We start from the raw sequence: 22,377 nt of genomic DNA, 5'->3' as shown, positions 1-22,377 counted from the left end.
GAGGTGGGGAGCTCTTTACTTGGTCCCCAGGTTCCTGAACCCTACCCCCCCAACTCTTCCTTTCTTCCCCCACCCTGTCCCCCACCCCACCCCCCGAGCAGCTCACTATCGCCATGGATGCTCAGACGTGCTTCCACAAGAAGCAGGAGAGAATGAAGAAGAGGGTGGTCTGGGGCCTGGAGGTGCCCATGGAGCTGCGGTGGAAGGGCTGGGAGCTCGGGAAGGAGATCAGCAAGAACCTGGTGCTCAAGAACCTGTCTCTGAAGACGCAGAAGATGAAGTACAGGTCTGGACCCGGCAGGGCAGTGGGAAGCCCAGGCTCGGAGGCCACAATCACCGCCCCCCTCGACCCCCCGCAAAGCCACCATTCTCTTGCTGCGTTTGTCTGGGTCTCCCTGAGCAAAAATAACAGAAGTGGGTTGGGAGAGGGTTTGAGGAGTCAAACCCAGGGACTCAGTGCTCGGGCCAGGCCAGCTGATGCCAGGGGTGGAGCTTGGAGCCTCTATGCAGGGTTTTGAAATAGTTTCAAAGTGTCCTATAAAATAAGGCGAGGAGGGGCTGGAGCGATAGCACAGTGGGTAGGGCATTTGCCTTGCATGTGGCAGACCCGGGTTCGATTCCCAGCATCCCATATGGTCCCCTGAGCACCACCAGGAGTAACTCCTGAGTGCAGAGCCAGGAGTAACCCCTGTGCATCGCCAGATGTTACCCCAAAAACAAAAAAATAAAAAATAATAAAATAAAAAAAATAAGGAGAGGATATGAAAGTTGGGCGGTCAGATCAAACAACGGGCTCAGCCCCCTGCTCCGATTTCTTGCTGTTGAGCATCCAGGAGGGTGGTTGGCTCCTGCCTTTTTGGCTCATGAGTTCTTTTTCTCTCGGATGGGTTTGCCACTGTGTATGGTTTTGGATGGCGGGGGAAGTTTAAGGCTTGGGAGCCACACTTGGCAGTGCTCAGGCGTTCCTCCTGGTCCTGTGCTCGGCGATCACTCCTGGGGGAGGCTCAGAGCCATGCTGGGGATTGATTTATTTTTAATTTTTGCTTTTTGGGTCACACCCGGCGATGCACAGGGGTCACTCCTGGCTCATGCACTCAGGAATGACTCCTGGCAGTGCTCAGGGGACCCTATGGGGTCCTGGGAATCGAACCCGGGTTGGCCACATGCAAGGCAAACGCCCTACCCGCTGTGCTATTGCTCCAGCCCCCATGATGGGGATTGAATTAGGGTGGACAAGGTCCTCCGTACTATTTCTCTGGCCTCTATCCCCATGCATTTTAATTTTATTATTTTTATTTCTTTGGCTTGGGGGCCATATCTGGTGGTGCTCAGCGCTTACTTCTTGCTCTGTGCTCCAGGTAGTTCATTCCTGGTGGTGCTTGGGGAACCCTAGGTGGTTCTGGGGATTGAATCCGGGTTGGCTATGTGCAAAACAAGTACGTTAACCCCTGTACCATCCCTCCAGCCCCCACCATGCAACTTTAATGCTATTACTGAGGAACTGGAGAGACAGTAAAGCAGGAAGGTTCTACCTTGTGCATGACTGACCCAGGTTAGATCCCCAGCACCCCCATATGGTGTCTCTGAGCACTTCCAGGGATGATCCTTGAGCACAGAACCAGGAATAAGCCCCGAGCACCACCAGATATGACCCCCCCAAATTAAAACAATCAACCAGGAACCGGAGCAGTAGTGCAGTGGGCAAGACGCTTGCCGTGCATGTGGTTAACCAGGGCTCAATCCCCAGCATCCCGTACGGTTCCCCAAATCCTCCAGAAGTGATCCCTGAGCACAGAGGCAGGAGTCACCCCTGGGTACCGCTGGGCGTGGCTCCCTCCGAAACAAACCAATAAACAGGAATAGGACAAGAGGGAGCTCTCTCCCGGTATTTCCCTAACCTCTCTGTCCCCCTCTAGTTTTCCAGCCCCCCCCCCACCTGCTGATGTGTCTGTCTCCCTGATCCCACCACAGGCCCCCCAAGACCAGGTTCTTCTTCACGGTTATCCCGCAGCCCATCTTCCTCAGCCCAGGCATAAGCTTTACGCTCCCCATCATCTTCCGACCTCTGGAGAAGGTAGGGTCTCCTGTGTCAGGCAGAGGGCAGGGAGGAACCCCAGATCAGTGGCCTGGGGGGGAGCACAGGAAGGGGTCCCACCAGTCAGCCTAAGGAGTCGAGCAGGGGCTTCAACCCTAAATTCATAGACAGAGAAGCTCCCGGTAGGGGACTGGGTAAAAGGGGCTGCTACTGGATTGACCACCAGAAAGCCCTTGACATCTTTTTGGGGGTAAAGGGGTAGGGGTTTGGGGCCTCACCCAGAGATGCTCAGGGGGCTCTGACCCGGGGCTGTGCTCCAGGGATCCTGTGTGGTCCTGGGATGGAACTGGAACTGGCTGCAGCCCAGGGAAGTGCCTTCCCCGCTGCACCATCTGTCTGGCCCAGGGACCAGAGTTAGATTTCTTCCTATTCTTTCAAAACGCCCTCCCCCCACCCCCCACCCTCCAATGCTGTTTCCCACCGAGCTCCCTGTAGCTGAGACTATTTGGGTTTACAGGTCATGGAACCCTCTTTTCAGCCCCGACCAGCCCTCAAAGGAAGTGCTGGAGGGAAAGCTGAGGGCCGGGTTCAGTGGGTGCTTCGGAGCCAGTGACGGGCAACTGGGCCCCCCCACACCTCTGTGCCCCCCCAATGCAGATAGAGTACAGGGACCAGCTGTGGTTTGAGAAAGAAGAGGGGGTGTTCACTGTGGACCTGCGGGCCACCCTGCCCCAGCACACCCTAGTGGTCCCTCCGTACCTGCAGTTGCCCATGTGCGCCGTGGGGGACGCGGTGCAGGGTTGGTTCTGCCTGGACAATGTGGGGTGAGAAACGTGGCTGAGGCCAGTGGGGCGGGTCCTGCGAGGCGGAGACACCTGCAGCTCCGGGGGTGGAGGGTGAGGGGCATAAAGAGGACATGGGTCTCTGCCCTTCTAAAGCAGCGGTCCTGGTCAGAGTAAGCCCAGAAGGCCTGGATCAGTGCCCCCCCCTCCAACCCGTGCCTCCCCCAGGGACCTGCCCTCCTTCTACAGCTGGGAGTGCCCCAGCCCCTTCCAGATCCTGCCCACTGCTGGGCTAATATCGCCGGGCCAGACCTGCCACATGAAGGTCTCCTGTCATCCGGTAATGGCCATCATCTATGAGGTCCAGGCCACGTGCTGGTACGGGGAAAACAGCGAGCAGAAAAGCTGCATCCAGCTGCGGACTGTGGGTGAGCCTGCCCTCCGGCTCCAGAGCCTGGACATTGCCCTGAACCCCCACCTCAGACTGTCCACTCTGATCCACCCCAGGTCTACCCAGCTCTGTGGCGTCCCCTCCCCAGACGAGCTCAAACCACACCCCAGACCCACGCAAGCCCCGCCCAGGCCTCACTGAAACCGCTCAAGCCCCGCCTACCCCCAGACGTCATTAAACCACGCCCCTCCCTGTCCAAACCACGCCCAGGCCCGCTCAAGCCCCGCCCAGACAACCCTGAAACCCGCTCAAGCCCCGCCCATCCACAGATGCCCTTAAACCACGCCCTGACCCTTCCAGATCAGCTCAACACGCCCCAGACTCACTCAAGCCCCGCCCAGACCTCCTTGAAACCTCCTCAAATCCCCCCCACCCCGAGACGACCTTAAACCACGCCCCGACCCGTCCGGCTCAAACCACGCCCCAGACAAGCTCAAGCCCCGCCTAGACACGCCCCGAAACCATTCAAAGCCCGCCCATCCTAGCCCCGCCCCAGGTCAGCTTAGACCACGCCCCTACCGCCCAAGCCCCGCCCAGGCACGCCCCCCCCCCCCGCCTCCCAGCCCCAGACTGGCGCAGGCAGCCCAGCCCCCAGCCCCAGCCCCAGCCCCGCCACCCAGTGCTGGATCTCTGAGTTTCCCCCGGGGCCACCTGCCCTCTCAGGGGGGCTGCTCTGCTGGGGCTACTTCGCCCCACCGAGACCCCCTGCTCGCTGCCCCAGCCAAGTGCCCGCAGCTGCTGGTGGGCATCCTGCAGAAGTTGCCGGAGGACCAGGACGAGGAGGGCGAGCAGAAAGTGCTGCACTTCGGCCCCGTGGCCCTGGGCAACACCGCCGAGAGGAAGATCGAGTTGTATAACCCGTCGCTGGTGCGTGTCCTGCAGCCGTGAGGGCCCCTAAAACCCGCTCCCTTTCCAGGCAGCACCCCCACCCCTCTTTCTCGCCAGGCGTTTGTGTCCTGAATGTCGTAAAACCCATGTCTGTTGGTACACGCATGTCTTTTTGGTTCTGTTTTTGTTTGGGGAGGGCCGGCCACACCAGCTGGGGCTCAGGGATCACTCCCAGCGGCTCTTGGAGGAACACGTGGGAAAGACAGTCACTCCCTGCTCTACCATCACTCAGGCGATACATGTGTATCTTAGTGGGTGTCCACTACTCCCCTAGGCTTGGGACTGAGCATCTAGAGCCACCCCCAAGACAGTCTAGTGCTGTTCTGACTCTGGACCAGTCTGGGGGTTGGCCACCTTCCTCCACTGGGGTCCCTTGGCGTCCCTCGCCCACGCTCACGGCCGAGTGGGAGGGACAGAGGCCACCGTGTCCTGGGTACAACTAACTCACCCATCCTCGACCATCCATCCCCGGCTTTCCCAGGTGAGTGCCCCCTTCAGGATCGAGAAGGTCGATCACACTTTGACCGAAGACCAGACCTTCTGGTGCTCCCCAGTCCAGGGGACCGTGCGGCCGGGGGAGAAGAAGCACGTGTCCCTGTTCTTCTGCCCAGAGACTTTGGATGGCAGAACCAGGGACTACTTCTCCATCATACCCTCCGGCTCCACCTCCCAAACCCCGCTCAAAGTCATTGGTCACTGCAGAGGTAACCGGCCACCCCGCGGGCCTGTCCCCTCCCCCACGGGGGTCCAGGAGCAGCCCCGCCCCCTTCCCCACCCACCTACTTTCAGAACTTGAGCCGCTGAGCCACTTGCGGAGTCTGGCCCCTCCTTTGCCCTTCATCCTGGGCGTCTGCTGCCCCCTGGTGGCCTCCGTAAGAATCAAGTGGGGGACCGACAGGAGATGATGGTCCATCCAGCCCCTCACCTGGGTAGCTTTAGGTGGGGAGGCGCGCGGGGGCACCCAACCTTTCCAGCCAGGGCGGCTGCAGCGGAGGGATTCCCCCTCTCAGAGGCCTCCGTCTCCTATTGCCCAGGTCCTGCTGTCTCGCTGCAGCGCCCCTGCGTGGACTTCAGCTGGATCAACCTCGGGGCGCGCGCAGAGCAGTGCCTGTGGATCGAGAACACTTCCGAGTGCACCGCCTACTTCCAGTTCGCCATCGACTGCCAGGAGAGCGTCTTCAGCATCCAGCCGGCCTTCGGGACCCTGGTGGGCAAGGCCCGCCGGGTCCTGCGCTGCACTTTCCAGCCCGCCCAGCCCATCATCTACTTCCGGCGAGTGGCCTGTGTCGTCCACCATCAGGTGGGGGCCCGCGGGGGCCCAGCTGCGAAGCTCAGTGCTCTCAGTCCCTGGATTCTGATCCACAGCCACAGTCACTACCCACGGGCACAAGTCACTCCCCACCCCCCGGGGTTCTGGAACCTTCAGAGAGCCCGGGGCCGTATCTCCCAGGGCGCTGGCCGACCCAGTGTTTGCACCTGGGCGGTGTGGCAGGGAGAGCAATGGAGGTGCCCCAAACAAGGACAGGGGGAGATGGGGGTGGGGCTCAGGAAGTCCGTGCCACCATGTCCTGCCAACGGAGTGGGGAGGTCTGGGGTCTCCCTCCTCACAGCGGGGCTGGGAGCCCCCCTACCCAGGCCCTGGACCCTCAGGGGCCTCCTGGACGGCTGTTCCAGGACCCGCTCTTCCTGGACCTGATCGGGACCTGCCACTCGGACAGCTCCAAGCCCGCGGTCCTGAGGCCGCCGCACCTGACTTGGTACCGCACGCACCTGGCACGGGGCCTGACGCATTACCCGCCCGACATCCTGTGTGCCATGCTCACCGAGAAGAAGCTGGAGCAGGACCCCGACGGGGCCCTCATGCTCTCCATGGAGGTGCGGAGAAGCCCCTGCCCCTCCCCCACCTCTCCCTTGGCTAGGGGCCAGGGTACCTCCGGTGCCTCATGGGGGAAGGGCGGCAGTGCGACCCCCCCCACCACCTGTCTCTCTCCATGCAGGACACACCAGCCCCACAGTACCCCTCCGTGCCCCCCATGACCGAGTTCTTCTTGGACGGCACCGGCGACCTGACCATCTTTCCCCCCCACGTCAGCATTGAGCCCGTCCACGTGGACTTTGGGGGCTGCCCCGGGCCCCAGCACCCCAACCCTGTCCCCCTGTGCCTGACGAACCACACCAAGGGCAAGGTCACCGTGGTCTGGACGCGCAGGTCTGACTGCCCCTTCTGGGTGACCCCAGAGAGCTGCGAGGTGCCCCCGCTCAAGTCCATGGCCATGCGCCTGCACTTCCAGCCGCCGCACCCCGGCGGCCTCTTCTCGGTGGAGCTCGAAGCCTTTGCACTCTATAAGGTACATGCGGGGGGCTCAGGAGGGGCGCACTGCTTTATCTGCCCAGGTGTGCATCCTACTGAGGTCCCCCTGGCCGTATCTCGCTCCCCTTGTGGCTGTTCAGCCTCCAGAGGGAGTAGCTGGGGTCAAATACTCTGAAAAAAAAAACAGGGGATATCCTGGGGTTCACAGCTGCTTTCCAGCCATCTAAAGGGAGGGCCCCAGATATAGCAGCCGGGATCTAACTGATTCCGGCTCGAACCCCGGCACCCTATTGGGTCTCCTGGGCAGCGCCGGGAGTGAGCCCCAAACACCAGGACGTGGTCCCCAAACAAAAAACAAACAAAAAGAAACCAAATCATTTGGGACTAGAGCCATAGCACAGCGGGGAGGGCGTTTGCCTTGCCCGAGGCTGACCCAGGTTCGATTTCCAGCATCCCATATTCTCCCCCGAGCACCGACTGGAGTCATTCCTGAGTACAAAGTCAGGAGTAACCCCTGAGCATGGCTGTGTGTGACCCCCCAAAAAAACAAAAAGCCAAATCAAAGAGCTGGGGGTGGGGGGGGGCATGACGGAGTTCAGGGGCGGAGTCATGCCTCATGTGTGCGCCCTGGGTTCAGTCCCAGCCACTGTGTGTGCAGGAATCACAGCACCAGCATGGGCAGGACAGGCCAGGGCCAGAGTCGGGGCCTGGAGAGTTAGGGGAGTCAGAAGCAGCCCCTCACCGTAGCATCCCGTGGCAGGGACCTCAGACACAGGCCTCACTCAGACCCTGCTCCCCTCCTTCTGAGCACCCCCTTGCCCTGCTGTTCTCTCCTAGAACTCAGGAGATGGGGGCAGGTAGGGGGCTCACAGTAGGTGGGCATCAGAGCCTCTTCCCAGCTCTGGCACTTCAGGCAACTTCCTCAGAGACAAAACCAAACCCATTTGGGTTTGTTTGCTCCTCCCACACCCCCTCACTTTTTTTCTTTTCTTTTCTTTTTTTTTTTTTTTACTTTCTGGGTCACACCCAGGGATGCACAGGGGTTACTCCTGGCTCATGCACTCAGGAATTACTCCTGGCGGTGCTCAGGGGACCATATGGGATGCTGGGAATCGAACCTGGGTCGGCCGCGTGCAAGGCAAACGCCCTCCCCGCTCTGCTATCACTCCAGCCCCGCCCCGCCCCGCGCTTTTTTGAGCCACAGCCATTGGTGCTCAGGGATGGTCTTGCCTGCACAGGGGACCAAATGGGATGCCCGGGATCAAACCCAGGTGGGCCATGGGCAAGGCAGGCCCCCTCCCTGCTGGACTGTGGCTCCAGGCCCACTACCGACACCGAGCTGACTTTGCCTCTGTCCGAGGGTCTAGAAGGCAGCGGCCACCTCATGGCCAGATTGTCAGAGCCCAGGTCCGGGCCGGGGCTGTCTTGATACCCCTCCGCCACCAGCTACTTGTGGCCACTGAGCCCCTTGCACTGTGGCTGGTCCCCCAGGAGACCTTCCGGCCAGGGTGGGCAGCTGAAGCGACCGGCTCTGGGGCTCCCTGGGGTTGTGTTGAAGGTGCTGTGGAAGCGAGAGTCCTGGTCTCATTCAAAGCGAGGGGGCTGGAGCGTTTGCCTTGCACCGTCAAGAGTAGTTCCTGGGTGCGGAGCCAGGAGTCAGCCTTGAGTATGACCCAAAAAACAAACAAACAAAAAAAAAAATAGGGGCCGGAGCGATAGCACAGCGGGTAGGGCATTTGCCTTGCATGCGGCTGACCCGGGTTCGATCCCCGGCATCCCATATGGTCCCCCAAGCACCGCCAGGAGTAATTCCTGAGTGCAAAGCCAGGAGTAACCCCTGAGCATCGCTGGGTGTGACCCAAAAAGAAAAAAAAAATAGTGAGACCATGCGTGTTCTACTCCGTCAGCCAGGCTAGTGGCATCAGTAGTTCGCCACATTCTCTGGGGTACTACCCTGTCCTGGGGTGGGGGACTCTTCACTCAGTGCTCAGTATGGGGGAGGCTGTTATCTGACCCACCCTGTGCCGTGTTCCTCGAGGGGGGGGCGGTGTTGGGGGTGGACTCCGGCAGTGAGGTCGGCCGGCTGGGTGCCGGCAGGGTGAGACTCTGAGCTTGCCGCCCCCCCCCGACACACACGTGGCCGTGCACCCCCGCAGGTGCTCCTGAGGTACCACAACATCGAAAAGGACTGTACCGTGTGCCCGTCCTGGTGCCTGAAGGTGCAGGCCCAAGGCCACAGCTACCCCGCGGCCACAGAGCACCACATCCCCCAGTACTCCCTGGATGCCCCCAAGGTGAGCGTGCCCCCGCAGCAGAGGTCGGGGACAGGGGGGCGGGGCCTGCGGAGTCCCCCCCCCCAGCCAGGGACCCAGGGCTGGGCCCCGGGGGCTCCATCCTCAAGGCTTGCCGGGGTCTTCCTGCGAGTGTCCCTCCCTCAGCATGAGCCCCTGCCTGGCGGGCTCAGAGCTGGCGCCAGGGGTCCCCGCCCTGGGGAGCCCCCAGTGCCCGCCTGCGGCAGAGGCCCAGACTCCCGAGAGCGCTGGCTGCTCCCTGGCTCATCTCCACAAGCCTCGAGTCCCCGGACAGGAGCCCACTCGGGTTTGGGGTCTGCCGTACCCAGCAGTGCTCAGGGGTCACTCCTAGGGGGCGCGGGGACCATGTGGTGCCGGGACCAGTCCCAGCGACTAAGGCCGCGCCCTCCCGCTGTCCCCCACTCTCTGCCCTTTCGTTTTTGTGTTTTGCAAAGGAGACCCCCTCAACCCCCAGCCCCCAAACCTACCACACCTGAGTTTAACTCAAGGGTGCCACTTCCCGAAGACCTCCAACACACAGACACACAGACACACACAGAGACACATACAGACACAGACACACAGAGACACACAGATATACACTGATACACTCAGACACATGCAGTCACACGCACACATACACAGACACACACAGACATACACAGACAGACATATACATAGACATACATAGACACAGACACACACAGACATGTACGCAGTCATACACAGATACACAGGCACACAGACATATATGCAGACACACACAGAAACACACAGACATAAACATACAGAGACACACACAGAGACATATACAGACACATGCAGACACACCAGAGGCAGAGATACACAGACACACACAGACATATACACAGACACACAAGGACACACACAGACACACACAAATACACCAGAGACAGATACATATACAGACATATATACAGACACACAGAGATATACAGACATAGACTACATACAGATATAGACACACACAAGACACATATATGACACACACATATACATAGACACATGAACACAAACACAGACACAGACATACTCACACAGAGATACACACACATACATACATACACACAGGAACACAGGGACACACAAAAACACACAGACACACACATATACACAGATACACACAGACACACAGACACAAAGATACATAGACACATCAAGACAGATACATACACAGACATATATACAGACACACACAGACACATACACAGACTACATATTGACACACACAAGACACATACATGACACACACATATACACAGACACATGAACATACACAGACACACACACAGAGATACACGCACATACATACACAGACACACCAGAAACAAAGACACACAAAAACAGAGACACACACACAGAGACACACAGAGACACAGAGAGAGACACACACACACACACATGTTGCCCAGGTTCTCTCCACACCAGCCCGTGTTCTCGGCCACGCTCCCGGCCTCTGCCAAGCGGCTGTCCCCCCGGCTCTCGGCAGAGCCTTGCGGCGTGCTCCAGCTGCCCCCGAGGGGGGCTGAGGCCGGGCTGCTGGGTGCTGGGCCGCGGGCTGACGGAGTGTCTGGAGGCGGCGTGTGGGGCCTGTCCCTTTCTCAAGACAGCTCCCCCAGCCCCCCGTCACCTGCCTGAGTGCCAGAGCGCAGAGGGGCTGCTTGCCCGGAGCTCTGGAGCCGACTCAGAGAGCGGGTCCTCCCGAGGCTGGTCGGGGGCCCTGAGGAGGGAGTGATGGCTCAGTTCCAGGACGTGCGGCCCACCCCATCTCCCAGCCCCGGGGCCTCTGCAGGGGAAGCACCTTGTTTTAAACGGGGCCCCAAGGCTGGTTGGCAGTCACTGTCACTGTAGCACTGTCATTGGGGGCCACACCCAGCCAGTAAGCAGGGCTTCCTCCGGCTCTGTAATCAGGGGTTACTCCTGGCGGAGCTCAGGGGGCCGGAGAGGGCGCCAGGGATTGAACCTGGGCCGGCCGCTTGCAAGGCAAAGGCCCTCCGGGCTGTTCTGTCACTCAGACCCCGGCAGAAGCATGTTGGGGGTGACCAGTCAGGGCCTCCTTCATTCCCTGCTCCCAGAGGACAGTGCCAGGGCGGTCCTCAGAGTGTGTGTGTGTGTGTGTGTGTGTGTGTGTGTGTGTGTGCGCGCGGTGTGTGTGTAGGTGTGTATGTGCACGTGTATGAGTAGTTTGTGTTTGTGTGTGCATGCATGTGTGCGAGCATGCGCATGTGTGTGCATGTTTTGTGCATGTGTGCATGTGAGTAATGTGTGTGAGTGTATGGGCACGTGTGTGTTTTGTGCGTGCCCGTGTGCTGAGCATGGCCCCCTCTTGTCTCACACCCCAGCTGTTTCCGGCCGTGTCCCCGGGGGAACCCTCCTACCGGAGCCTGCTGCTGGCCAACACGGGCTCCCTGCTGTTCACCTTCAGTGTCACGCCCGAAAGCAGCACCCACATCTCCCTGCGGCCCAGCTCGGGCCTAGTGGCCCCGGGGGCCCACCAGATCTTTCTCGTGTGCACATACCCCATGGGCCAGGCCTGGACACACCATGAGATCTTCTTGCAGTTCAATTTCTACCCCGAGTATGTCAAGGTAGGCGCCGGCCTGGGGGGCTAGCGAGGGGCTGTCCTTGGCTACCGCTGCATCCGGGCACTGGTCTCAAGTCTCCCCGCTCAGAACCGAGGTGTCGTGCCTCGGAGTGGCCTCAGGGACCCCTGCAGTGCACCCCAGGAAGGAGGAGCGGGGTCCCTAAGGCAGGAGTTTCTACGTGCTGCTGGCTGCCAGCGGCTCTGGGTCCCATGCCTTCTGGCCCCGCCGTGAACTTTGCCCCCTCGCGGTTCCTGGATCCTTTCTGAGAACCTTCTCCCGCATCGGTCACAAAGACGCACAGGCCATGACTGCAGGGCCTTTGGCCAGTGAGGCCTGTGAGTTTCAAAAAAGTGTGAGTAGGGGGCCGGAGCAATAGCACAGCGGGGAGGGCATTTGCCTTGCATGCGGCCGACCCAGGTTCGATCCCCGACATATCATATGGTCCCCTGAACACCGCCAGGAGTAACCCCTGAGCATCGCTGGGTGTGACCCAAAAAGCAAAAATAAATAAATAAGTGAGAGTGCAGGGGATGAGAACATTCGGTGGAGAAGAACCGGTCCCCTGGCTGGCCCACGGTGATGGATGGACAAAGGACAGGGGAATGGGGTGAAAACAGAGAAACAGGGCCCCAAGGCTGATTGGCAGTCACTGTCACTGTAGCACTGTCGTCCCGTTGCTCATCGATTTGCTCGAGCAGGCACCAGTAACATCTCCATTGTGAGACTTGTTACTGTTTTTGGCATATTGAATGCCATGGGGAGCTTGCCAGGCTCTGCCTTGTGGGTGGGTTACTCTCGGTAGCTTGCCGGGCTCTCTGAGAAAGGCAGAAGAATTGAAGCCGGGTCGGCCGCGTGCAAGGCAATCACCCTACCTGCTGTGCTATCGCTCCAGCCAGGGACCGTTTATTTCTCTCTTTTCCCCAACCTAGTTCTTTCTCTTCCCTTTTCCCTTGCCTGGTCTTATCTCTCCCCCTTGCAGCATAGTTATATAGAAACCATGAAAGGTGGGGGCACACATAGGTGGGGTTGAACATTGTCATAGCAACCACAAGCAGAGGTAAAGCCACTCCTTCAGGGGAAGTTATTCTAGGAGATTAACTCAGGGACAAGATCTCGTCTGAGGGTTCAGCACTCTAGATTACTGAGAGATATGCTCAAGGGCGGGAATCCATCCAGGGCGTATTGCGTTCTCCTTTCCTCAGCTAGTAATACATTTAAATAATCATAGTAAATTTACTTCTTACTAATATTTCTAGTCATTTTGTATGAACACATTAAGAGATTTTTTTTTTTATTTTTGGGTCATACCCGGCTATGCACAGGGGTTACTCCTGGCTCTGCACTCAGGAATTACCTCTGGCGGTGTTCGGGGACCATATGGGATGCTGGGAATCGAACCCGGGTTGGCCAAGTGCCAGGCAAACGTCCTCCCCGCTGTGCTATTGCTCCAGCCCCACATTAAGAGATATATTCATCTTAAAGAGTAGCTTTTCCTGGGGATATCTCACTATATATCCCAGACCACAGTCCTCAGGCCAGGTTAGTCTTTCCTAACCCCAGCAGGTTCCTTATTCAGTTACTTCTTTTTGGGTCATGTCAGAGTTTGTCCCACGACCGTGCTCTTAACTTACCATACTTCTTATGGCACTTAGCTTGTCCCTTTCTGATGCCTGGGTAGCTTACAGCTTGCCCTGGGGTCCTATGTCCCTTTCGGGGACCCTCCTTTTGGGGGTGTTAGGAAGTAAGGGCAACTGAGGCTTAAGTCAGGTAAATATGATGGATGCCCAGGAGTAAATATGATCTGGAGTCAGTTGACTCCCATGTTACATAAGCATAGCATCAACTGTCTTCCTGTGTCTCTGCAAAAAGCCTTTACTAAACCAGCAAAGGACCAAAAGAGAAAAAGCAATATAGGATTAGGAGCTAGGTGATGGAATTGGCTGTGCCTCAGGGGCACTGTTGTGGGAGTAACTCAAGAAACCTAACCCCCCGGGGAGGAGCAAGGACAACCCAGTGCTACCCAACAGTGGCCCTGGAGCCCTGGTAGGGGGGGGCCTGGGCTGGCTGTGGGCCCACCGAGACACTGGCGCCCCCTTCTGGCTGCAGGAGGTGACGCTGCAGAGCCGGGAGGAGCCCCAGCAGCTGCAGCTGGACACCTCCCAGGCCATCTACTTCCGGCCCACCTGGGTGGGCAACTCCTCCACCAGCCCCTTCCCCCTGAGCAACCCCTCGCGCCTGCCCCTGGAGTTCGAGTGGAGGGTGTCCCAGCAGCACCGGAAGATGCTGGAAGTGCGGCCCTCTCGGGGCGTCATCCAACCCTACGAGAGACTGGTGAGGGGCCTCCAGCGGCCACGGGTGGGAGCGGGCCCCAGCCCCCCTTCCCTTCCTCCCTCTCTCCCTCCCTCCGGCCCTCCCACCGTCCTTTCCTCCCTGCTTGGAGAGGGGCCCGGGCTGGGATCCAAAATAGCAGCGTAGGGGCCAGAGAGACTATACAGACCCAGGGGTGCACCACATATGACCCCCACCCCGCCCCCGAGCCCACCAGGAGGAAGCCCCGAAGACCACCGGGTGTGGTGGCCCCCAAACAAACCAACGCTAAGACAAATAGCAGGTGAGTAGGGTCGAGAAGTCGGAGAGTAGGCAGGGCCTTGCCCGGCATAAGGCCAACTCGGACTCACCCCCCCGGCGCCCCATATGGTTGCCCCAGCACCTCCGGGAGTGACCCCGGAGAACAGAGCCAGCCCTGGGCATCTCCGGGTGTGGCTCCCAAGCAAACAAAACAAAACAAGCAAGTTGCAGAGGGGGCCACAGAGGGGGTCAGTGGTGAGCCCAGCCTGCTCGGCGGTGGGGCTCTGGGTTCACCCCCCCCCCCGCTCTGCAGAACAAAAACAAACAAAAACAAACAAATCAAGGGATTCTTCCAAAGAGCAGACACCCCTCCCCTTCCGGGCTAGGGCCTGGCTGAGAGGCTGGGGAGACCCAGGTTGGCACGAGAGCCGTTGACGTGCCAAGGCCAGCCCAGGGCAGGGTTGGGCAAGAGACTGTCCAGGAGCCCCGCCCGGCCCGCCACAGCCCACTCTCCTCCCCCTCTGCCCGCTGTGTTTGGTTTTGTGTGTGTGTGTGTCACACCCAGCATTGCACAGGGGTGACTCCTGGCTCTGCACTCAGGAATGACTCCTGGTGGTGCTTGGCGGGGGGGGGGGGACCCTATGGGATGCTGGGAATCGAACCCGGGTCAGCCGCGTGCAAGGCAAATGCCCTACCCACTGTGCTATCACTCTAGCCCCTCTTCCCGCTGTGTGACCCGGGGCAAATGCAGGCCCTCTCTGAGCTTCCTGAGACAGCACCGAGGGGGAGGCCAGACCCGGCTCTTGTCTCTGACCCCAGACCCTGACGTGGACCTTCAGCCCTCTGGAGGAGACCAAGTACCTGTTCCGAGAGGGAATGTGTGTCTGGGAAGCCGGCCTGCCCCCTGGGGCCAAGCACCCCCCCACCACCCACTACCTGCTCCGGCTGGTGGGCGTGGGCGTCCCCACTAACCTCTCTGTGAGTCGGGCAGCCCCGGCGGGGGGCAGGGTGGAGGCGTCCGAGGGGCCACCCCTGCCCGCCCGAGCCGCTGACGCTGGTCCCCAGGCCAGGGAGAAGGAAGTGGACTTCGGGAACATGCTGGTGAGCTCCAGGCAGTCCCGGGAGCTGACGATTCTGAACGAAGGCAACTGCGCCCTTTCCTACCGCCTGTTCCTGGAGCAGAGCAGCCCGCCCGTCAGCCCCGGGGAGCCCCTGGGTACTCGCCGGGCCTGGGGAGGGCAGGCGGCACTGAGCGTGCCAGTTAGGGCTGGTTAACTAGACGGGCCCTTCTCAACGGGGGGCAGACTGCTCTTCCAAGGATAGTCCGGGGATGCTCCAAAGATATTCCCATGTGAATCCAAGGATAGCCCAAGAGTAGTCTAAAGATAACCCAAGGATAGCCCAAGGATAGTCCAAGGATAGCCCAAGGATTATCCAAGGATAGCCCAAGGATAGTCCAAGGATAGCCCAAGAATCACTATATCACTCTATCACCGTCATCCCATTGTTCATCGATTTACTCAAGTGGGCACCAATAACGTTTCCATCCATCCCAGCACCTGAGATTTTAGCAGCTTCTCCTTACTTGTTTTTCCCAATGATTGGAGGCTCTTTTCAGGGTCAGGGGAATCAGACCTGTTATTGTTACTGTATTTGGCATATCGAATTTGCCAGGCTCTTCCGTGCAGCCCAAGAATAGCCCAAGAATAGTCCAAGGATAACCCAAGGATCGTCCAAGGATGACACAAGGATAGTCTGAGAATAGCCCAAAGATAGTCCAAGGATAGTCCAAGGATTATCCAAGGATAGCCCAAGGATAGCCCAAGGATAGCCCAAGGATAACCCAAGGATCGTCCAAGGATGACACAAGGATAGTGCAAGAATAGACCAAGGATAGTCCATGGATAGCCCAAGGATTATCCAAGGATAGCCCAAGGATAGCCCAAGGATAGCCCAAGGATAACCCAAGGATAGTCCAAGGATAACCCAAGGATCGTCCAAGGATGACACAAGGATAGTGCAAGAATAGCCCAAGGATTATCCAAGAATAGCCCAAGGATAGTCCAAGGATAGCCCAAGGATTATACAAGGATAGCCCAAGGATAGCCCAAGGGGGCGACAGGTAGAAACAATGTAAACAAGGAGGCAAGCATGAGACTAGGAGGCCAGCCTGTAGAACAGGGGGCCACAGGAAGGGCAGAAGTGGGGACCACAGCCATAAAAAATGGCCACGGGAAGGGCAGAAGTGGGGACCACAGCCATAAAAAATGGCTGAGAAACCCTGACTGGGATCCCAGGGCTTTCCTGACGCCTCCAGTTCCAGTTTCAGCTGTGCACTGAGGTGGGGGTCGCCCTTCATTGGAAGGCGGGACTCGAGGAGGCGTGCAGGTGCCGAGAAGCAGGAAGTGGGGTCCCCTCTGCCCTGCGGGGGGGGGCCCAGCTGGCTCAGGAGAGGCGGGTCTCTGGCCCCTGCTGAGGTCCCGTGTGCCTTGGCCCCGGCAGCGCTGCAGATGGCGCCCTCGGAGGGGAGCATGCCGCCCCGGTCCCAGGCAGTCATCCACCTGTCCGCCCATCCCGAGCTCCACTGCCACTACTCCTGGACCATCAGCTACGCCCTCCTGTCCCACAGAGGTACCGTGGGGCGCTGGAGAGGGTGAGGGTCTCGTGAGGACGGCCCGTGGGGGAGGGTCCCGGAACTGTGGCTAGAGGATGCCACAGGAAGGGGATGGAGCTCTGCTCTCCCCCCTGGGGGGTCTGGGGCATGTCACCAGCCGGCCCCCGGACCAGCGGGGAGGGGGACCAGAGCAACCCCGAGGGTCGAGGAGAGGGCTTGGTGGACTGGAGTGCAGGAGTCATATGCTGGAGCCCTGGGTTCTCACCCCACTACCACATGGTTGCCATGAGCACTGGACTGGGAGTAACCTCTGAGCACCAACAGATGTGGCTCACCCAAAGAAGCAAAAGATGCGCTCTTGGGCAAGTGCATCCATTTCCTCTTCTGGAAAATGAGGATAATGAGCGTCAGGGAAGATAACGGAGAGCAGCAGGCCGCGGGCTGGACACACGCGGGGCTTGGGCACATACCCTGAAAAAGGCCAGAGAGGGTCGGAGAGCAGAGATGGCGCAGCAGGTGGGGCGCTTGCCTTGCACACAGCCGCTCCAGATTCACTCCCCCGCACCACATACAATGCCCCAACCCCCACCAGAAGTGACTCCTGAGCACTGCCAGGTATGGCCTCCCAGCCCCGCCCCCCACAGAGTCGGGAAAGTCACATGCAGGATTCTGGAGAGATAGTCAGCAGACAGGGAGCTTGCCTTCCACGCAGCCGGCCTGGGCTCATTCCCCGACACCCCGTGTGGCCCCCCGACCCCCACCGGGAGTGACCCCTGAGCAAAACAGAGGCAGCCGTCAGCCCTGAGCACGGCTGGGTGTGGGGGAAGGAAAAGAATTCAACGGACAAGAAGTGTCCACAGAGGGAGGAGAGGAGGGGTGGGGGCTGGGTGGGGCTGGGGGAGAAGGGGTGAAGGAGGAGAGGCACCCTCCTGGCCGGCCCTGGGTTTCTCTGGGAGCACCAGGGAGATGAGAACGTGCTAAAACTAGGGGTGGCCCCAGGCGATGGTACTGTGGCCCCAAGCAGCTGCCTCGCATGTGTGGTGTCAAGGGTTTGATCCAAGATGCAGGGTCAGGGCCGGAGTGATAGCACAGCGGGGAGGGCGTTTGCCTTGCATGCGGCCGACCCAGGCTCGATCCCTGGCATCTCATATGGTCCCCTGAGCACCGCCAGAAGTAATTCCTGAGTGCAGAGCCTGAGCATTGCTGGGTGTGACCCAAAAAGAAAAAAAAAAGATGCGTGGTCACAGGGAAGGGTCACGCACCCCTCCCCAGTGAGCACCGAGACTGGAGACTGCACACAAGCTCCACAGCTCATAGAGGGCGGGGCGCCCCACACCCCCTCCACCACAGACACAGGCCCGAGCCCCACAACCAAGCATCCAGGTGACCCCCTGGTCGCCACGGAAGCAGTGACGGCTGCCCAACCCCGGACATGTCCAGAGGGTCCGTGTCAGGATCGAGCTGTCGGCAGGATGTGGTGTGACACCAGCACCAGCAGCACCCAGGGGTGCAAGGGGTGGCTACAGAGATCAGTGCAGGCTGAGCATGTGCCACGGGAATGTGCCAGGACCCCAGGGTGACCCCCTCCCCCCCCAACCTGCGTGCCCTGCACTGGGGTAGTTGGGAGGTGGACCCCTCCCCTCTCTCCTCTGCACCCCCCCCTCTGTCTTTCAGATAACAAGGTGGGGGAGAAGCAGCCTCTGTGTCACGTCTCCCTGACGGCCACCTACCCCTTCCTCTCTGTCCCGGACATCTGCCCCCTGGGCAGCGCCGAAGGCATCACCCGCAAGCAGCTGTGGCAGCTCTTCTCCCTGGACACCCTCAACAGCTACCTGGAGCGGGACCCAACGCCCCAGGAACTCACCTACAGGGTGCCCACCCGGCACAGGTGAGCCCATCCAAGGAGCAGCTTCCTACACACACACACACACACACACACACACACACACACACACACACACACACACACACACACACCAAGCCTCCGCCTGCACTGGAGAAAAGCTAGGGGTGAAGTTGAGGCCGGCGCCGTAGGCCCGTCTCCACCGTGGCTCCCCGTTCCTCTGGTCACCACCTCCCGACCAGGAGTGTCCCTGAGCTTCCTGTCCAGCAACTGCCCCCGCCCCCTCCCCCTCGCCCCACCATCCCCAGCCTTCGCAGCTCACCGTCTTCTTCCCCATAGCACGAGCCAGATCCCCTCCGTCTACACCTCGCTGAAGCTCGACTTCAATTTTGGGGCCGCCCCGCTGGAGGCTCCCCCATCCGTGGTGCTCCTGGCCTTGAAGAACAAGGGTCTGATAGCCCTGGACTGGTATGGCCGGCTTGGGGGGAGAGGGGCTGGGGGTAGGTCCGAGGTCTGGGCAGAGACGGGTGGCAGGAGTGGGGGCGGGGCACTGATGCGGGGAGCCAGCCGTCATTCAACGGGACGCTAGAGTGTGGACCCCATCAGATGGCCCTGAGGAGGAGCGGTCAGCCCGACGGAGGTGCGGGTCATGAATGGAGCTGTGGCGACCACACACTAAAGCCAACCTGCTGGGCACCTCTGACCTCTCTCCGGCAGGAGCCCAACAGCTGCCCAGGGAGACACATATGCGTGGACTGTCCACGCTCTAGGGCCTCCTGGGCAGCCCTTGTGCGAGCTCACAGGCTGGTCGTTGGTGTGGTACAACGCCGCTCCTCAGCCTGGCCCCCAGCCCGCCGGCCCTTGTTGGAGTGGACGGACATTAAGGACAGTCACTGAGCACATCACAGTTGAGGGGGTGCAGGGAGAGCCGAGTGCCCGGGAGGGGGGGCACACCCGGTGATGCTCAGGGGTCACTCCTGGCTCTTCCCTCAGGGACCACTCCTGTAGGGTCTTGGGGGGACCGAAGGGGAGGTCAGGGATCGAACCCTGGGCTGCTGTGCAAGGCCCGCACCTCACCTGCCGATCTATCCCATCTCCTGCCCTCCCCTCCATAGTCTAAGACCTAAACTGCTCTGCCCAGGGACTGTCCCAACCTTGGGTGGTTGTGTTGTTTGTTGTTGTTGTTGTTTTGGCTAGGGCTTCCCCACATCCCCTACAATGACCCCCAGGCTGTGTCACCTGGTCCCCACTGGGAACCTGGGGCGCCAATGACTCCGCCAGGACCGCTCTGCTGCTGTGTGCAGAGCCCACCAAAGGCCGAGCCTGGTGGTTTGGCCCAAACAGGGTGTTGCGCCGGGGAGGGCGTTTGCCTTGCCCGCGGCCAACCCGGGTTCGATCCCCGGCACCCCATACAGTCCCCAAGCACCGCTAGGGGTGATTCCTGAGTTCGGAGTCAGGAGGAACCCCTGAAAATCGCTGGGGGTGACCAAAAAAAAAAACAACCAAACAGGGTGTTGGGAGGTGGGGAGAGGGGGCGGGGGTGGATGAGGGAGGCGCCTACCCCGTCCGCCTGCGGGACGCTGCGGGGGGGGGGCAGGTCTGTGCGGGGTTCGGGGGCTCCAATGGGAAGCCCAAGAGCTGGCCGGGAGGACCCTCCCCCCGCGTGTGCATTGTGCAGCTGGGGCCCAGGCGGGCTGAGCGGGATCCAGGGGGCACAGCCCTACCTGCGGGGCGCCCCCCCTTTGGGACACACCCGCCGTCCAGGGCACAGCCGCGTCCAATGCCCTGGGGTCTTCCAGGGCCTTTCTCGGAACCCCGCCCCCGCCTGTCAGTTTCACTCGCTGACTTCCGGTTCAGGTGGGCTTGAGAAAGGAGGGTCTTTCCGGTCACGCCCCGGAGAGGAGAGGGGGCCTGAGAGTGAGGCGCGCAGCTCACTGGTCTCAGGCGGCCCCAGGCTGGGCAGTGCCCCCCCCACCACCCTGCCCCCTCCCTGCATCCTCACCCCACTCTTCCCTGGACTGTGAGTGACCAGCGGAGGGAGGCGGCTGACAGGGGTGCCCTGGAGGTCTGGCACTGCAGAACTTCCTCCACTGGGCTCTTGGGAGGGGCTCTGAGCCAAGTGCTCCAGGCTCTGGGGGGTGGGCGGGAGAGCGGCTTTGGCAGCTGCTGGATCTCCAGAGAGTGTGCCTCCTGGGTATGGGGGAGCCCAGGCTCGGGGCGCAGAGGGGCGCCCATCTCTCAGGGGACAGCTGAAGGACCCAAGCTTCCTGCACACCCCCAAGCCCAGGACTTGCCCTGAGGCGGCTTGGCCGGCTGGGGTTCCCCGCCCTCCCCACACACACACACACACCCCTCCCCGACCCCAGCCTCAGCTTCCTTTCCGTTTCTTGGAAAGCCATGTTGGAAGGTTCTAGCCTGTTTCTGCTGCCCCTACAGAACACACTGAAGATTCCAACCCAGACGGGCTAGACTTGGGGAGTGTAAGGGCTAGAGGGCCAGCCCCGGCGGGGGGGGGGCGGGGAGGCGCTTGCCTTGCACACCGCCGACCCTGGTTCGAATCCCGGTACGGCCTCTGGTCTCCTGGGCCTGGCTAAGAGAGATGCCTGAGCACAGAGACAGGAGTCAGCCCTGAGCACCACCGGGTGTAGCCCAAAAACTCTCCCCACCACCCCCCGCCAAAAAAAAATAAAATAAAAGGAAGGAAGGAAAAAGAAAAAGAAAGAAATGAGGTGTGTGAGCTTGGCCAGCAAGAGGGAGTTAGAGCCCGGAGGGGGCACAGGGTGGGAGACGGGGCTCCACGCCACTGTTGCCCCAGCCCTCCATCCTGCCCTGCAAACCCTCTGCCCTCCGTGGCCCTCGTACCACTGTCCCCGCGAGCCCCTCGAGCCCCAGCTTCCCCCCTGGAGACTCGCTCCAGCCCAGGGAGATACAGGGCCTTGCAGAGGCCAGAAAAGGTGCTGGGCCCTCCTTACAGTGCTCGGAGTCACTGACTAAGCCTTGCCAGGGGGCTGCCGAGATTTAAAAAAAAAAATGCAGCTGCAGCCAGCCCCGCCCCCCTCTCCTGAGACAGCAGCCGTGGAGGTGAGCATCCTGGAGGGCTTCCTGGAGAAAGCCAACACCAGACTCCTCAGGGAAGGGGCGGTGCTTTGCAGAGAGAGGCGCAGTGGCTGGGGTGTATAGCGGCTTGCACCGGGGTCTCTGGCTCAGCGGGCACTGCTGGCTTCCCCTCCCTTCTCCAGGGCCTTCCTCTTCCCCAGCGACCAGCAGATCGACCTGGAGGTGTGGGCGGAGCACGGCGAGTTCAGCGGCACGGAGCTGCACCAGATGCGGGCGCAGGACAACGGCCTGTTCTCCGTCGCCCCCAAGGCTGGCGCGCTGGGCCCGGGGCAGGAGCAGCTGGTGGAGTTAAAGTACAGGTGCCCTCTGCCCGCCGCCCAGCCTGCACTTGGGGTCCCAGAGAACCCCCTGTTTTGCCCTGGGTCTCCCCGGGAGGAGCCCACCTTGCATCCCCCAGTACCCTAAGTGGCCAGCACCTGGCAAAGACCCCCGCACCCTCCCACCCGGAGGGTGCACCTGTGCCCACTTGCTCCGCCCTACCCAGGGGCTTCCAGTGCTCCGGGACAGGCGGCCAAAAGCCACAGCTGAACTGGTCCCCTCACTTCTTTTTTTTTTTTTTTTTTTGCTCTTTGGGTCACACCTGGCAATGCACAGGGGTTATTCCTGGCTCATGCACTCAGGACTTACCCCTGGCCGTGCTCAGGGGCCCATATGAGATGCTGGGATTCAAACCTGTGTTGGCCGCGTGCAAGGCAAACGTCCTACCCGCTGTGCTATCGCTCCAGCCCCCTCCCCTCACTTCTACCTCCCGTCACTCACCCTCGGGCTCTCTCCCCGCTTCTAGCCACCTGTTCGTCGGCACTGACCGCCTCCCCGTGCTCCTCAAGGTGTCCCACGGCCGGGAGGTCCTGGTGAGACCCCCCGCCCAGTC

At 60.5% G+C, this 22,377-nt stretch overlaps 1 protein-coding gene across 1 annotated transcript in view; it reads left to right on the top strand.

Moving 5' to 3' along the window:
* CFAP65 (cilia and flagella associated protein 65) overlaps positions 1–22,377 on the top strand; it is a 43,524-nt gene that overhangs the window by 9,418 nt on the left and 11,729 nt on the right. Inside the window, exons 2-20 of the mRNA XM_004617175.2 lie at positions 102–286; positions 1,972–2,074; positions 2,693–2,859; positions 3,046–3,245; positions 3,990–4,135; positions 4,638–4,860; positions 5,191–5,456; positions 5,831–6,031; positions 6,154–6,504; positions 8,624–8,761; positions 11,122–11,367; positions 13,471–13,695; positions 14,752–14,910; positions 14,998–15,148; positions 16,435–16,563; positions 18,221–18,434; positions 18,729–18,857; positions 21,629–21,805; positions 22,291–22,357. Of these exons, the coding sequence (XP_004617232.2) occupies positions 114–286; positions 1,972–2,074; positions 2,693–2,859; positions 3,046–3,245; positions 3,990–4,135; positions 4,638–4,860; positions 5,191–5,456; positions 5,831–6,031; positions 6,154–6,504; positions 8,624–8,761; positions 11,122–11,367; positions 13,471–13,695; positions 14,752–14,910; positions 14,998–15,148; positions 16,435–16,563; positions 18,221–18,434; positions 18,729–18,857; positions 21,629–21,805; positions 22,291–22,357 (3,465 nt within the window). The 5' untranslated portion in view covers positions 102–113. The remainder of the gene's footprint in view (positions 1–101; positions 287–1,971; positions 2,075–2,692; positions 2,860–3,045; positions 3,246–3,989; positions 4,136–4,637; positions 4,861–5,190; positions 5,457–5,830; positions 6,032–6,153; positions 6,505–8,623; positions 8,762–11,121; positions 11,368–13,470; positions 13,696–14,751; positions 14,911–14,997; positions 15,149–16,434; positions 16,564–18,220; positions 18,435–18,728; positions 18,858–21,628; positions 21,806–22,290; positions 22,358–22,377) is intronic.

The sequence above is a fragment of the Sorex araneus genome, chromosome X (genome assembly GCF_027595985.1).
Source record: "Sorex araneus isolate mSorAra2 chromosome X, mSorAra2.pri, whole genome shotgun sequence".
In the NCBI taxonomy this organism is placed as follows: domain Eukaryota; kingdom Metazoa; phylum Chordata; class Mammalia; order Eulipotyphla; family Soricidae; genus Sorex; species Sorex araneus.
This window is presented reverse-complemented; position numbering and strand designations above follow the sequence as displayed.